Source organism: Dipteris shenzhenensis, chromosome 8, assembly GCF_047967505.1.
Source record: "Dipteris shenzhenensis isolate YYH24624 ecotype China chromosome 8, Dip_SZ_1.0, whole genome shotgun sequence".
NCBI classification, from domain to species: Eukaryota; Viridiplantae; Streptophyta; class Polypodiopsida; order Gleicheniales; family Dipteridaceae; genus Dipteris; species Dipteris shenzhenensis.
Window position 1 is genome coordinate 21,858,993 of NC_141603.1, and position 17,711 is coordinate 21,876,703.

Genomic DNA, 17,711 nt, shown 5'->3' on the forward strand with positions numbered 1-17,711 from the left:
GTACATCTCATGTCATGCAACTTGGTCTAAAATTCCATCAATGAAAGGTATTGGAAACAACTCAAGGACTGAAGCATCATTTTAAGTCCTTGTTTTCACCTACCCCATCATTCACTCCTTCCACCTAGCACCATAATGGCATGCAACTTGCCCCAAGTCCCGTTGTCTCTCATATCAATTAATTACCATGAATAAAACCTTTAACTATAGTCATTCACATTGACTTGCAAATATAAGTAGTCGAGCAATCATGTAATAACTCTATAATAATCAGATAGTGTGCATTTATAGTTGAAGTTAACATAGTATAATATGCAATTATAATTAATGAGATAGTGTGGATTAATGATTGTATTTAAAATAATATAATATCATGATTTAACAAACTCCACTTCACCATGTTGAATCTTTGACTCAAGCTATAAAAGGAATATCATGAATAGATGTTTTGGATGGCAAGGGATTGAGTTGTTGCATCATTTTAGTGGCAATAACTATTTTGAATAGCAGGGTGTTGAGTTGTAGCATCATTTTAGTGACAGTAGCCACTTTGCAATATTCAAAGAGAAATGTATTGGTTGATATTATCCCGATGTTGTTATGTCATGATAGAAGAAGGATAGAGCTCAATGTGATATTGACATGTTAGAAACACTTCATCTACTACATGTGGGAAGAATTTAATCTTAAAGTGACTTGCATGCTATCATACCACACATGTAACATCTCTTATTTTACTTTGAGATTCCACAATTTACAATACAAAATGACTAAGAAAGGAATATCTTATGAAGATGATTGCATATCAATCATCTTTTCTGTATAACATATTATGCTTGTATAATAGAGTGTTCTAGATCAAAGATGATGATAAACCAAATAACAAATGCTATTATGCTAATAGGGAGAGAGGAGTTTATTAAAAGTTTTGAAAGGCATGGAGACGTTTTACACTATTAATATTGTTAAGACAATTACTTTTAATATAACTTATTCTACCTATGGCATATTCTAGATCATGATGATATTGTCAGTAGGGAGGTCATGGTAGGAGATATTAATAAGTGGCAGAGTTTTAACATACTATATGAAAGCTAGGGAAGATTGGAAGTGTAGAAAGTTAGGCTCTAATGGTAGTTGGAGGGAGGAGACCCTTATTTCCTCGTTCTTTGTCCAGGGGTATCCAAGCTTGGCATGAAAAGTGAGGAGCTTAGGATAACTCAGAATATTGAAGGTGCCACATTTTAGTCCACACCATGGAAGCTTAGCAGGTTATGCTTCATAGGCCTTTCGACCCTCTTTGCAGATTTTGCCTCATCCCTCCCTCTCATGACCTTAGCCATTGAGGAAGGTGAGTGGAGACGATGATCTCCTTAATGGATCCTCTTCACAGACTTAGCCTCCACACATCCTTCAAGCCCCTCATTCCTTCCCCCTCCATGGCCTTTGTCCCGTTTCTCAGACGGTGGATGAGCAAGGAAGTCTGCAACCTCGAACAATTGATGAGGGATGCCGTGACAAGCAGCTGCAATCTTGGGGGGGGCTCCCCCTACAAGGGCATATGGTTAGTAGCGAGTATTCCCTCATTTTCTCTGGTTTTTGGGATGCCTTCATTGCTTAAGTAATTCTTTGATCTGTTGGCTACCAGCCACTACTAGTCCATAATGTGAATAGGCTTAGCTTCTCTTCCAAACCTTCAAGGAACCATGGTTTGTTGTTAGCATTGAATCCTATGCTTGGGGACTTCTCCAAATAACTTCAAGAAGCTATGAGGAGCCCCCAAATACATTAGGGACAAGCATCGCCCATGGTTATTCCTCCCCTACAAGGACCCTTGGGTAGTAGGAGGCACTTTGATCATTCCCATTGTGGATGTTCTTTTTGTATTATGCTTACTCTATGGGTAGCGGTTTAGTTGTTTTTTTGGGGGGTATACCCTAATGAGAAGCAGTGCCCGCATGATGGATATGCATTCCTACAAATCCTTGGAAGGTTTTGAGTAGTTGTCAGCTAAAGTATTTGGAAGTCATAGATCTATTTCCTCAAGGTCTTGAGTCACAATTGATGGAATTTCTAATACTTGTGGGTGAGATTGGTATTTTCAAAGTGGCTGTAGATCTCAAACAGAAATTAAATGCAAAGTAGATTGTTAAACAAAATATCTCTTTCTGAGTAAATTCACTGAAGACATCGAAGGGGAACAAGAGTTAGCTAAAACACCAGTGACTATTACGCGACTCGGTACTGAGCAAATAGTACCAAAGCCAACACAAGAACTCAATCTCAGAAGAGACAACAACCCTGCAACAACGGCAGTGGTAATTGAGATAGGGGAGGTGGGCGTGGAGGTGTTCAGCCCCCCCTAACCCCCCTTCCCTCCCTCCCTTTTCCCCCCTGCTCCCTTACATTAATAGCACATACACGGGCAACTATGAGGGGCACACCTATGTTGACAAGCAGCAGGTGTTTTCCCTGGAGTGTGGGCAGCTAGCTCATTCATAGCACACACACGGGCAACTACGATGGGCACACCTATGTTAACAGGCAGTAGGTGTTTTCCCTGGAGGAAATCAAATGTGGGCAGCTAGCTCAGGTGGGCGAGTGCGTGGAGGGTGTGTCTAAAGTCCACGTAGAGGTAGGTTTTTTTTTTGCGGCTTATTTGTAATGTGAAGTGTGAAACAGCGTCTGGATACAGGGAGCATGGGTGCGGCGGTGCTTGAAAACAGAGAGCACGTTGGTGTAGGTACAAGCTAGCAAAACATTATTGCCAGATGATTGAAGGGAGACGAGGTGGGGGGAACTTTTAGGCAGCATCAAAAAAGAATAGCATCTTGGATCTTGAGCTTGAGCAGCACTTCAACGCCCACTTGAACTTCCAATTGATTATATACTTCTTTACTTTTTTAGTTATTCTTCTTCTTCTTGCTCTGCATCTTCTTCAACATTTTCTCTGTTCCTTTGCAAACCCTAATCCTTCCTCCTCTCCATCGCCATAGCCATCGCCATGGTCGACTTGCCTTCCCCTACCCTCGGTAGACTCTACGTCAAAGCCATCCCTCCCCCTGACCTCAACAAGAACACCTCCTGGTTCCAATACCCCGGCGTCTGGACCACCTACATCCTCCTCATCTTCGTTGGCTGGCTCCTCGTCCTCTCTGTCTTCGGCTGTACCGCTGGCACCGCTTGGTCCATCGTGCACCTCGCTCATTTCGCGGTGAGTTTTCCCGAGCTTCTCTCATCCACGGCTCGATGCTATCACGCCCCTTTTTCTTCCTGTTCGATGCGCTTGTTTTGATTTTTTTCTTCCACGTCCTCGCTGACTCTTGGTCGAATGCTAGACCTGCCGATTTTTTACGGTTTCATGCTGCGCATGCACCCAAGCTTTGCTATGTTTTTCTGGCAAACTGCATACACCACCGTGAAAAGGCTTCATCTTCCAAGGAAGACGGCGGGCAAATCACGTCGTACACGTTCTCCATTTTCTTATTCTACTGATTCCCAGTTCATAGTCTTGGCCATTCAGTTTTGGCAGTTGGACTCGTCTCGAAGCTTGCTTAGTGTTATATACGAGGAATAGTCTCGAAGCTTGCTTACTGTTATATATACGAGGGATAGCCTCGTAGGATGAGTCATGGCCCATGGGAAGACGGCAGTCAAATCGTAATCTTTGATTGTTTTAGGTTATGCAGCGTGGGTGGATTTATAGGAGTCAAGTCTGATGGAATATTAGTAAGTGTGAACTTAACAACAAACTGCTAGTATTAGCCTTTGTTATGTCCACGGATATAGGGATTTCGTGATCTATGATGAGAGATAAATTTAAAGCCCCGGCCCATACGCTTCAGTCGTTAGCAGGTGCACTGGTTCATCCGTGCAATCAAATGATCTCTGATTATCGAAGTGTCTGGGGGGACTGTACTTCTGGTCCAACCGGCCCCTCCCACACGAGGGGTAGTGGCTGAAGATTTATAGAAACGATTATATCCTTTAGGGTCTCGTACATTTGAGGATGTAAAAGATGATCTCCGCCCTTTGGAGCACCTGGCTGCATCATGTTCCTGGTAGCCGTTGAGTGCTGCCCGTGCTACTAGAGGACTGAAAGGGCTGGCTGGGTGACCCTCTGATTCCTCCCACTCTGGTTGGCTGAAGGCTATGGTTTGGCTAGGGTCATCCTTCAATGTCAATCGATCTTGCTTGAGAGTCTTTATGTTACACTCCATTGGGCACTGATGACGTTGATAGGGTGTCATAGGAGCTAGTCCCTGCTATATGTGATGGAGTTTATGGTTTTCAACCTGACATTGAAACTGCACTATGTGAGGATTGGGTTTGGGCATGTTCTTGGATTCAGCTAGATATATATTGCTCCTAGTTGAAGGGAAGCTTGACCAAGGTGTTGCCAATAGAAGCTTCTTTTTCCAACACGAGGGCAATCTCGGCATGTATCTTCTCTCTTGTTTGTAAAAAATTTACTTATTTTTAGTGTCAATTTCATTTAATGCCATTTCATCACTGTTGCCTACAAAATTAGGAGGTGAGACATGCCATGAACTTTTCTTTGGAGAATATAGGCGAGCAATCCAAGAGGATGATCAAGCAAATATTATATTTTGACCTGCACACGGAGCCTTGTCAATTCGGTTTTATGGATTGGCCTTTTAGTTAGGCATGCTTAGAGAGCAGCTCACCATGAGTGCAGTCACCATGCAGGGTGAGGCAACACAAGTTTGAAATCTGTCAGGGTTGAAATAAACCTTGAGAGCGTGGTGCAAACGTATTACTGAGTACAATAGACGGAATTGCAATGGTAGCAATTGATTCATAGAGTTATGAACACATGCCAGACATCCTAGGGAGTTGGCCACTTGACAATCGCCATAACCTTTGTAGAGCCTAAGTGAAATGATGTGTAAAAATAATAAGAGACTTTTGCTGAGAATTTGGATTTGTCATGAAGCACCTTGTAGACGCTTTTGATTGTCTTTTGTATTGTTGCTAAAGGCTAGAATGAAAATTTCCTATATGTGTGTGTGTGTGTGTTTGTTTGTTTGTCAAACCATTAGGCATTCCAAGAAATGTATGCAGATTTCCATCTTGGGGAATGAACTTGGTTGATAGCCACTCTTCAGATCCATCTTGTTGAAAACAATGGCTTCTTACAGCTTGTCCAAAATGTCATCCATCTATGCTAAGGATTATAAGGCAATTCTTAACCACCATGATCCTATTCAAGGCGCATTCCAAGAAATGTATGCAGATTTCCATCTTGGGGAATGAACTTGGTTGATAGCCACTCTTCAGATCCATCTTGTTGAAAACAATGGCTTCTTACAGCTTGTCCAAAATGTCATCCATCTATGCTAAGGATTATAAGGCAATTCTTAACCACCATGATCCTATTCAAGGCACGTTAATCCACCTGCATTCAAAAATATCCTTTGTCCTTTTCAGTGACACTCATGGTCCAAAAGATGAGTTGCTTCTTGAGAATTTGGCTGTGTGTATTTGTCAAATGAGAAGGCATTAGAAGAACTCAAATAAACCAAAAGGTGTGCAGAATTGTGTTATGGATATGTTCGGGAATCATGGGTACTTGGTTGATAGCCACTCGTGAGTTCCATCTGCTGTGAGAGAGAAGGTAAGTTGCTAGTTGAATGAGTCCTGTTTAAGGTCATATCCTTGCCTTTTGCTTTTGCTCGGCAAGAGAAGCTATATAAGTGTGGAGAGATACCAGGAATGTTTGTGTAGTTATATATTATATATTGGTATTTGAGGAGGTGCATTCTCCTAGGCATGTTCCTGGATTCATCTAGTTATATATTATATATTGGTGTGGGAGGAGGTGGATTTCACAGGTGCCTAGACGGATGCCATGTGGCAGCAAATCTCTTAAACTCACTGTAATTAAGGATAATCATGAGACTAACAGTGAGATCCTTCCAACTGAGGTGTCACATGGGACACTAAATTTGGGGGCGCATCCTACCCAATGAGTCGTTGCTACATGCACAACAATGAAGTATGGAGCTTCACTGTTCGTATCCATTACAGAAAGCAAATCGAAACATCACCATGGGTTTTATTACTGGGCTGGTTTCTACAGACGAGACAAGATGAGACATCATCTATATGGTAGTTGATAGGCAACCCATTTCATTCCCTAAAAGACACTGCCTGGTAGCTCATTGATCAGATATTTAAGCACCATGGGTTTCCTCTGGCTAGTCTCGAGATTGTCAGCCATAGAGATGTGAAGTTTATGGGTCAGTTTTGGTGGGAAAAATTAATAGCAATGGGCATCATAGTCACTACCAGTACGGCATAGCTGAGTGGACAAGTGGGTGGAGTAGTATCTGAGCCACTTTCCCCTTGGAGGTCTTGGGATGAATGGTTTGGACTTAGAGAAATATGTTACAATAGCTGCAAGCATTTTATCGATTGGGATGAGCCTGTTTGAGGCAATGTATGGATACAAAGTTGGGGTGCCTTCCACCATTGCAGACATTGTTGTGGAAAATCAGCAAGCAAGAGAACTAACTACAGGATGCTCAGTCAAGGCAAAAGAAGTAGCCAATTAATGCGGGAAATATTTGGGCTTCAAAGAAGGGTTTTGGTTCACTTGTATGACTCCAGAAGAATAGATACGTCTCCTTGTAGGGGAACACCATACAGCAAGTAGCCCAGAGGTATTATGGCCCTTGTATGATTATCTCTAGAGTAGGGGCTACTGCTTCAAAAATTGATGATGTACTTAATATTTCAAGTGTTAAAACTGCATGTGGGTCAGAATGTGTAAGTCTTGTCTAGCTGCCATCTATGGATGAGGGCCACCTTATCTCTACATCTTAGAGTGCATCTGGGTTTCACAGACTGGGTCCTTCAGAAGGTCTATCAAACGGAAGGGTCTAGTGCAATATGAGAAATCATGGCAGGTTGAGAGCATTGTTCAGGAACACCAAGCACGTTTTGGCAGATTGATGAGCAGCATTCGCTGCCTTAGATACTATGCACAGACAGAACTAATTTAGAGGGCAAAGTTCTTTAGGAAAGGATGGCTGTAATGAAATTGTGCCAAGTTAGTGGGGTTAGTGTTAGGGGGAAACAAATAGTTAGAGGGCCAATAAGGAGAACATGGGGGAAGGACAATAAAAGCCTCACCTCCACCCTTCCACCCTTGTTCCCATGTAATGATTTGACTCCTTATCCACTCATTGTTTGAAGTTTCTCACTCCCTTTACCTTCCCTTCCACTACTCTCTCACTCTCTCCTCGTCCCCTTCTAGTTCCCCTCGTCCTTACAACTTGGTATCTGAAATCTGTTAGGGTTTTGATTGGCCTTGATGCTTTGAAGGATATTCATGATAGCATCCATGAAGGAAGGGGTGTGTGTCTCCATGATAGCATTCATGTATCTATCGGATCTCTCTCCCTACCTTTCTGAGCTTACTTCTTGTAGAAGGCATCTTACTCAAAGGAGAGAGAAGAGATGCTTACTTAACCATCCTTTCAAAAATAGAATAAATCTCGAGGGTTGTTAGAAACAAAACATACTTACATACATAATCAATGAGGTACAATACATGTAAGTTGGAAAGAGAAACTCCAGGCAGGAGACCTATTGTACGTAGGAGGCAAGGCTGTCCGTGGGAGTTATTTTGTTGGTGGCTTGGCTGTCTTAAAGAAGGGAGCAAGCTGAACATAATTTTGGGTGCCATAGCCAGTCTCTTGCATGCCATATAACAGCATTATAATTTATAATATCCACAAGGACATGATTTCGTTTGTGCTTTGATACCTATTGATACAACATTTGGTAACTCAGGATGAGAGTTTACCGAATGAACTTCCTTTTATCGTGTGGTCATGGGCATTCTGAAAAAGGGAATAACGTGAAACAGACTCCTCTATTATTAGATTTTCACATCGATGGCAGTTTTGATATGATTTTCAAAGTGTGCTTGATCATAATGTCACCAAGGGAGGTTCTGGTGGTGTGTGCTTTATCATAATTTATCTGTATCATCTCAGCCTTCTACTCTTTGAATTTTTTGTTCATACTCTTCCTTGACTGCCAATCTTGGCAGGAATTTGGCAGTGAGGGAGTCTCCCGAGGAAGGACTGTGCTGAGTTTGTGTTGCTTTTGATAGATACATTTTGCAAAGATTCAAGCAGATAATTCTCTTACTTCAAATCCCTGAGAATCATTGTGGTTCTAATGAGCATGCTAGCCTTTGTCATGGCTGAGTCTGCCCTTCATGTTTCAGCTTGCCATATTGCTAGTCCGCCCATCAAGTTTCACTGGAAAATAAAAGGCTGATCTCATTTCCACACAAGTGAGAGAAACTTAGCATCTTCATTCACTCAAATTTGTGATTGTTTAAGTGGACATTGCACCCACTTCGTGGCGGCGACATAAGCAAGATATATGTTGTCTGCATCTGAGTGCACCTTCATATTTTCATTCACGCTCGAAATGTTAGGTTGGGAAGAAACCTGGGTTTGTTATATGTTTCATTTATTGTATTTGAGCAAGGTGCTATTGTGACTGTCTTCTTTTTTTTTTTTGGGGGGGGTTCTATTTGGCATTTTGCAAAGTTAGGTTTACGAGTTCAAGATTTGGTGATGAGTATGATGGTTGTAGGAGTTTTTAATTTTATTCAGTAAAGTAGTTGGTAATCATCAAATTTTTTCATTAAGAACAGTTTGTGGCGATCATTAAGCATCCTCCTTTCCCCTCCATTTCCCTTCCCCCCATCATGGCCCAGTTGAAAGGCTGTTATTTTGTGCCACATTTCCACATGTTTTTTGCATAGGCAATTTGATTTAGAGTACGATGTTGTATTTGCTTTGTTGTGTCTGGTGTAGGTACTATACATAGCAGCGATCCTGTGGAATAAGATTTCAACTGCAGATATTGTTGAGCAAACTAAACGGTTTCATTCTTTAATGTGTTCCTTGCTGTATTTGCACAGATTACGTATTGGTCATTTCATTGGAGGAAGGGAACTCCTTTTGCAGAAGATCAAGGGATGTACAATAAGTTGACTTGGTGGGAGCAAATGGACAATGGAAGGCAACTGACCCGCAACAGAAAGTTTCTAATGGTTGTTCCTGTTGTCTTGTGAGTAATCCAAGTCTTCATTATTTCAAGCAAAGTTTCTTGGATGTGTTCAGAAATGATTGGTTTTAAAATCCACCTTGAATGATGTGGGTATCCAATCATTCCCTTCACTGCAACTTATGAACCTCTTCTAATATAGATATGGATGAGTATGTTGTTTGTGGCTTTGGATCCTATATGCTGGGATGTTAAATGCGCATTCTGAATGTTTTATTGTTCTTATGCTAATTCTTGTCTGTCTGGTGGACCCTCTTTGTCTTCGGTAGTATACAAGTGCAGATTTCATCAAAGTATTGAACGTCTGAATAATTCTGTAAAGACCAGTAGCTAGTACCTTCGTTAACATTTAGACTTATCTTTAGGCTGTCTATCTCATTCTGGCTCAATTTTTCTTAATTGCACGTGCCAATGGAAGTGCTGGAATCACGTTCGCAGATGCACACACATACACTTAGACATGCATGTTATACATGGCTACATGCACATGCACACATACACAAGGTCATGCATTACCATGCACATGCATGCGCGTGCGGACGCAGACAGACGAGAGAGAGAGAGAGAGAGAGAGAGAGAGAGAGAAAGGGGGGGGGGGAGAGTTTTGATGCTTTTACCCTTCTTTTTGGCTAGCAGCAGTCTGCTGAAATCAAAGTTTTAATGGCAGGTATTTGATTGCGTGCCATACAACAAACTACAGCAACCCTCTGCTTATTCCAAACACAGTGGCTGTGTTTGTGTTGGTGATTGCAAAGTTTCCAAACATGCATAAAGTAAGAATCTTTGGCATCAATTCCGACTATCCAACTTAAGTGGATATCTTGCATCTGGTAACAGGCCATGTCATTGGGCCCGTCAGTATATGCAACACTTTCGGTATATTTGTCCTTGAGGGTAGCATCTGTACAGGCACTTTCCTTGTGTTTATATAGAGGTGTGGTGTCTTCCACCAGAAACTAGATTCTTCATCTTGAAGTGCTCAGGTGTATTGTCAGGTCAAATGTCGAACATACCTATACCCGAATTTTCTGCTGATTACAAATGTACATGTCATATGTATTCATAGTGCGAACATGAAGTTAATACATGTTATATGTATTCATAGTGCGAACGTGAAGTTAATACCGGTTTCAAATAATTTGTTTATATCTTAGTGCAGAACTTATGAGGTGAGCACAGCTATAGGTATTGCTAATACAAAGTTAATACAGGTTTCAAATAATTATTGACAGCCAAAGTGGGACTTTTGATGAGCTGACATGCATGGATAATAATATGAATATACTGATATTGGTAGTTTTGAACATTTCACAATAAAAGAGAACAGGTCTGTCGTGTATTGGAGTCCCAAGCAAGCAAAGGATGAGCACAGTATATTTGCCTGATCACTGAGCATGGACCTGCTTTTATCAAAATATCCTCGAGGTAGTGTTCAGTGCACATCTCATTGGGTTGGAATATTTTGCATCTGTGCTCCAGGTAGAAGACCAGCTTTTGTTTAAAGTACTTTTCATAATCCTTAGTGTTAGATTCTTCCTTAATTGGAATGCTACAGTATATTTGTCTAAAACATGTCTCCACCAATGCGTTAATAATGTGCAAAGTTCCTCAAGAAGCCATTACAATTTTTTCCTTGAACCAAATAGCTTTGAGGCAATTTGTATGTCCATTTTAACATAAAGGGTTCGAGCAAGGGCATTTTGTAAAAAATCAGGTTTGCTATGAATTTAAGGGGAACAAAGGAAGCAACAATGAAGTTCCTCACTTAGCAAGCCCTCATTTTGGGGCTCATAAAAATTTCATGATGATCGCACTTCATGCAAGTTGTTTTTAGTTACAATAGGGTGAAGTAGTGTGGCAAGGAGTTCTTGCAGAATGTGCAAATTTATTGTTTAGGTTGGAGGAAAACGTACACAATGAGTTTGCAAGTACAAGACTATCCACGATCCTGTATTAATCCAAGGATGGGCATGCAGTTGAAGAGGTATAACACAAATGACTTAATTTACATAACATGCAACTTGTGATATAATTTTGAAAGAACCGGAGTGGAGAAGTTAGGCACAAAGCTATGTATTTTAAAGGAACTTTGGTTATACTTAATACAGGACCACTTCATGCAAGTTGTTTTTAGTTACAATAGGGTAAAGTAGTGTGGCAAGGAGTTCTTGCAGAATGTGCAAATTTATTGTTCAGGTTGGAGGAAAACGTACATAATGAGTTTGCAAGTATGAACATAATGACTTTGCAAGTACAAGAGTATCCACGATCTTGTATAAATCCAAGGATGGGCACGCAGTTGAAGAGGTATAACACAAATGACTTAGTTTACTAAACATGCGACTTGTGATGTAATTTTGAAAGAATGGGAGTGAAGTTAGGCACAAAGCTATGTATTTAAAAGGAACTTTGGTGATATAAAATACATGACCACCACCATGCCATTGTAATTATATCATCCAATTTCTATCTAAATGATAGAGATACAACACTAGTGTCAATTGTACCTTGTGTTACGATGGTTACATAGTAGAAACCCAAACTTTAGGGTCACAAATGAAAAAATGATAAGTCTTCATGAAAATGTTAGTCTTCAAACCTTTGATATGGAGTACGGGTAATGGTAATGCAAGTTTGATTGTCATAGGAAGTGGGTGAGGCTAGTTCTTTTAAATGTGACAAAATAATCTCAACTACATTTATGTTCCTTTGACACTCTTGTTTGCATTAGACTATGGAGGTTCTTTGTTCCTTTCACACAATATTCTACCCAACTCATCATATGTGTTTGAAAATGCACTTAATAAAATACTAAGAACTTAACAAAATGATTGCATCATGGAGATAAGCTGATTGAGGGAGACTAATGGTGATGCTCTCATGAATGTTAGGTAATTGATCTTTTAAATTAAAATTTCTATAAGTTTGCTCTATGATGAAGTCATTCTCTCACGTTTGAGCCCTTTGATTGATGTAACCAAGAAATAACACGTGCTTCACTCTTTCCTTGAGACATTTGTGTCACCTATGTAAGTAAGAAATATTTTTCAGGAGTTGCCTCCACTAAAATTGTAATAAGGGACAATATTTGTGCATTCTTTCTAACAAAGTTTTGGTTCTCCATAGAGGGAATGATAGTAGAGGCATGGTTATTTGGTTGATACTTTTCATGAGACCTCTTTTCATCTCTAGAAGAGGACATTATTGAGCATAATGATCAAAACTAAATAGTTGGTGGCATTGAAATTATCATTAATGCTCATAGAACTTTTTAAGCAAGCAATGCCAGGGAATACCTGCTGTGTACATACATAGTCTGGCTTTTTTCATCCCTTCAGGAAGACCCGTCCCCAAATATGTAAGCCCCCTGACGGGGACCCACCCTCCTTTAGAGCCGTTCACAACCTTTTGCTAACAAACACGTTATCTACGTCTATTATAGAAACCCTTGGCGCCACATTGGCAACAAAAACAATGACATCCCAAATAGATCACAAAGTGCCTAACTTTTGCAATTGTACTTGCTACCACCTAAATAGAAAGGGGTTGTTTTCTTTTATTCGTTTGCTGTCATTTGTGAAGCAATGAGGCAAGAGATGACTGCACACATTGTCAAGCTCAATTTAACATACAACTCAAAAATTTCTTTGCATTAAAATGTATGCAAAGTCATACAACAATTTTGACATGCATAAAAAGAGTCCAAAATCTTCCAAATTGCATGAATGCCCATTTCGCTCAAACTTTCAAATGTAAACAAAGGACACCAAAGGAGTCATTGGATTGTAAGATAAGAATCTTAAAAATAATTTGCAAGACCTTTTTTTAACACATGATTGTAAGAAAATCAACCAACGTGCAACAAAATTTTGCAAATTTGTAAGCCACTAGTAGTGCTATGCAAGAAACTGTAAAACTTACACATAAAATAACCCCCACACTAGATTTATGTAGCAATAGGCTAGAAGCTTGCTAAGTTATGTTCTTCCATAGCAAAAAATTACAACACAAAGTCAAACTTCAAACCAAATATGTCATCGATAATCTAAAACTGTTGATTGTTGGTGTCATCATTGACACTACAACATGCATGGAGCTTACCGATGCTTCGCGGGGTGCGAGCATGTAAATTGTCGATATGGTTTGCGGGCAAGGGGTGTCTCGGTATTTTCATGGGTATACGCATGGGTATAGGTGTCGGTATTTGTGTGGATATAGGCGTGGGCATATACCCATGCCTATACCCCCAAAATACCAACACCTGCACTGACTGTGTTACCGTCGTGGATACCGACTCTAATTTAAATTTTGCATGCCGAAATATTTATAGAACGTCGTTTCCAAGGGGACCCAAAAATTGTGTCTATGCTTCTTTGTGTGCATGGGCACCATATATTAAACAAATAGAAGCAATGAACATAAAGGCGAGTGGGTGCAAGAGGGAGTAGAAAACTCCTTGAGATAATGTAAAGTATTCTTTTATTTATAAATGCATTGCTTATGTATAGAAAGCCTTTGGCGAAACAACATAGTGGTAGTGCATAGGGATTGTCAATGGGAAGGTCTTAGGTTTGATCCTTTGAGCCTTTCCAACACATACGTCGATTCACCTACCCAATGTTGGGTGGGTTATCTAGGTACACCACCCACTTGCAAAAGCTAGTTGTGAAGGCCGATGGTTAGCCACAAAAACACCACCATTTTTCCCACCACCTTGTTGGCAACCCTAACCCCTTCATCCTCCAACAATGCTTTTCATCACTAGCTACACTCCTCACCCCCTTCTAAGGGCTGCCTCATGCTCTAGCTTACTTACCTACTACCTTGCTAGTCCCCTCAACCTTTTAGTGCCACACCCCCTTGTAGACCCGCCCCTCACTCACACCGCCTTGCCCTTCACCCCACAGGACTCCCTCCTCTCTCTCCTGATGGATCATGCACAGGAACTCCCTATGGTCCCTATGCTTCCCCTTGTAGGCCCCCTCCCATTGCATCATGGTGTTCCCCCCTCATAAATCTCTACTTTGCCTCCCCTTGAGCTACCCTAATCTTGAAGACCCTTGCAATGCCACCCCAAAAACCCTTGTTCGAATTGTGGAAAGTAGAGCCATGGTGGCCGCTACTACTGCTACTGCCCCATCGCCTCTCCCTTGAGTGTGACAAACCCTAAACTAAATAACCTATGCCAATCTTTGAGTAACTATAGTTAAGAGGTTAGTTAACATGGAACACAATTAATTTAAAATACCCATAGTCACTAGGTTAGTTGCTTTCTTGTACCATGTGCCCTCCAAAACTTTAAGATCTCTCCCTCCACCAACAACATGATGGAATGATGACATGATGAAGAGGCACACAGAAATGTAGATGCCAACATTCTCTCCAATCGACAATGCAAAAATGCTAACACCAATGGGAAAATACATTTCGGTAAACTTGAAATGCAAAAATCTAATAGACAAGGAGACCTTAAAAGATTCCTCCAACTCTTTCATGATGTATGCCATACTGGCATGGGCCAATTTGATGACACAAAAGTAGTCTAGTTTTCCATGGCCCTAATCCAAGTGGCTTTTGAATGGTATCTTGACCTTCTTGTGGAGGAAAGAGCCACATGGAATCTCCATTTGGTCAATTTAAAAGGGGGTTTCAAATAGAAGGGTTACAAGATGACCTTGCCCTATAATTTAGGAATATCAAGCAAGGCAAAAATTAGAAAGTTGAAATATATCTAGGAAGGATGAAGCGATTGATAGCAAAATTGATGATAAATATCTAAACGAATGGCTCATTTCTAGACTCAAAGATCCCATCCAAAGAAATGAATAAAGTAACTAGCTAAATGCATTAGTGACAAGGATGACCATAAATCTAGTCATCACCACAATAAGTTTTCCAAGAGCGAAAGTACTTCAAACAAGGAGGATTGAGTGAAAACCATGGACCACAAGAGTGAAATCAGGATGACTATAAATTGAGTCACCACAACAATAAGTTTCCCAATCTATGGGATCTTCTGATCCATATCTCTCCTTGTGGATATCCTCAATCCACATCTCCATATCATGTAGTTTACATCCTAGAGTGGCTACTTTAATTCTTTCCTATACCATACCTTAGCCTCTAGTTATGTGCTCATGGCTGTTGAGATATCGAGCTCCACTCATGATATGCCATGGTGATGTGCATTTATGTCACCGATTTGTTAGCTACAGATGCGGTTGGTACACCGCCCATGAATAATAGCTGGATGACAGCTATCTTTATGTACTCTAGTTAGTAGCTCAGTTAGTATGACACCTAGGTTAGTTGAGTTTGGTTTGAGACCCACATATAGGGTTCATCTATTCCTTTTGTACTAAGAGAGAGAGTTCTTTTGGCTTTCACAACTAAGAAGAGGAAAACTATTTTCAGCCTCCACCTTTGTGTGTATTCCCCCATTGTGTATGTGAGAAAGCTATAAGTGAGACTCCTTACTTCTCTCCCACTCTCTTCACATGGTATTAGAGCTCGGTTCGTGGTAAGGAGCTCAAGAACGCAAACCAAGTTCGCGGTGTCTTGGTAAGAGGATCAATGTTGCTTTCCTTTTTCAAGTTTGGGAGCAAATCTCTACAGGTAGCACAACCGAAAAGTACAAGAGTGCATTGTCTCAAATTGGGACGCCCTTCGTGGTGTGGTGAGAGGGTAGAATATGCTACAGGCAAGGGCAAAGCCCTTGGTGACATTATTTTTTTGATTCGAGGCCGTTTCAAGGCCCGTTTTGGTGGCGAAAGTTTTCCGCAGGCACTTAGAAAGGTGCCCTGTTTTTGCTGTGTGACCACTGTTTCGCAGGTCGGTGAAAAGTTACCACATAAATTGCATCGTATGCCTGTGCGCAGAGATATTGGGAGTGACAGAATCATTCTTATTGCCTATTGATGCATAATCGTCACTAGGAAGTGACTGTGTGGTCAAATACCACTTTTTTCAGCTTTGCAGAATTGCCCTTGTGAGGCACAAGTTGTGTTTTTTGCAGTGACAGAATATCTTTGCAGTGGTCTGTAATGGCGTCTGATGCTCTTTTATAGATAGTCACTGAAAATCTTGACAAGAACAACTTCCCAGCATGGAAGTTTAGAATGACAAATTTCCTTAAGGGAAAAGGCTATCGGGAGTTCATTACTGGAGCTGAACAAGAACCAGTTATTCCTAATGCTCCCAATCAACAGGAGTTGTAGGCATTTAAAGGCTGGCATGAGAGAGCTAGGAAAGTTATGTAATGCCACTAAGGAGGATCAAGTGGTTATCATGGCCCACAAGAAGAAATAGTGTAGGCCATAGAGCAAAGCGATGAGTATACCAACTTCCCATGCCAACATAGCTAATAAGAGAAAATGTGTAGTGTCTACATTATATTGCCAACCACACTGCAAATGAGTGCCTAATCTTAAGGAGTAGATTTAGTCCATTATAAGGGAACCAATCACCAAGATTATGGTGTCTGATTTATAATTCTTTGAGGCATGATGTAAATACCTATTTCTACATTATTAGGTTGCACAACCTAGGCCCCAAGAATATTGATAGGTGCCAATCCCAGTGTATAGGCAACCAACATTTGCACCCAATGTATATATACATGATGAGGATGAATCCATCAATATGAGGGCAAAAGAGTCTCAATTGTTGAGGAATCATAAACCTCGATGATGCCCCATATCCCCCAATCCCATTCCAATAATTATGCAGCTTCAACAACTCCAACCATTCGAGTACACCAAAGTATTGCATGCACTACATGGAAGGTGCAAACTTATGTGCAGAGACTCTAGAGTTGGGCATGCATGCATGTATTTACTACTCAAAGCAAAGCATTAGTAGCTCCATCAAGTAAAAATTGTTGCAATCCTTGGAACAATTAGCATTGAAATTCAAATTGTGGCAATACAAAGTGTTGTATGCTAGTTGATACATGTGATAAACAAGGATGAAAAATGAATCACATTGACCAAAAATGTCTTCCCACAAGAAAAAGAAAGATTTTTGAGAGTTAAAAAAGCCTTGGTTGTCCCAAAACAAAGTTAAGTAATGCCAAACACATCAACCCCCAATTCTACATAAGAAGTGAAAAAGTCCACCCTAAGATCAAAAGAGAAAAAGCCTAGTATCAAGACTTGAGGCAAAGGGCTAAGATAAGAACAAGTATAGTTTAAGGTAGACAAGGTGACAAAGGTAGAAGCTCAAAGATATGGTACCAGCCAATATAGAAATGGTAATTGAATCTTCCCCCAACTAGAAGGTAATGGATATACATGCACCATAGCGCCAATTGGAAGGTGTCACATTAGAAAACTGAGCTACCCCATTACAATCCCAATTCAATTTGGCACCTGACTAAGAATCTACCCTATACTGTGGGATATTTTCAAGGGTTGGATTGAATGTGCACAAGTTTGTTGACAACTAAAGAGGAAGAAAGGATATTCTAGTGAAACTAGGTGATCAAGACGAGATAAAGAATGCTATTATAAGGATATTTCAATGCAATTCACTGATAGGCTGTGACATAAAACTTGTAACCATCTGGCCAAAACATAAAGCCTTTGGCCAATATC

General features: G+C 40.6%; 1 protein-coding gene across 1 annotated transcript; it reads left to right on the forward strand.

Annotated features, from left to right (window-relative positions):
• Positions 1-2,816: 2,816 nt before the first annotated feature.
• On the forward strand, positions 2,817-10,270 carry LOC147899276 (uncharacterized). The gene is made up of 3 exons (XM_087377976.1): positions 2,817-3,214; positions 8,972-9,120; positions 9,785-10,270. Exons 1-3 carry the CDS (start codon positions 3,005-3,007, stop codon positions 9,927-9,929), a joined length of 504 nt encoding a protein of 167 aa, XP_087234102.1. The 5' UTR covers positions 2,817-3,004; the 3' UTR covers positions 9,930-10,270.
• Positions 10,271-17,711: the final 7,441 nt, after the last annotated feature.

Coding starts and splice junctions, on each gene's coding strand:
- LOC147899276 (XM_087377976.1), top strand. CDS start 3,005: ATGGTCGACTTGCCTTCCCCTACCCTCGGTAGACTCTACGTCAAAGCC. Junction 3,215..8,971: donor TGCACCTCGCTCATTTCGCG/GTGAGTTTTCCC, acceptor GTATTTGCACAG/ATTACGTATTGGTCATTTCA. Junction 9,121..9,784: donor ATGGTTGTTCCTGTTGTCTT/GTGAGTAATCCA, acceptor TTTTAATGGCAG/GTATTTGATTGCGTGCCATA.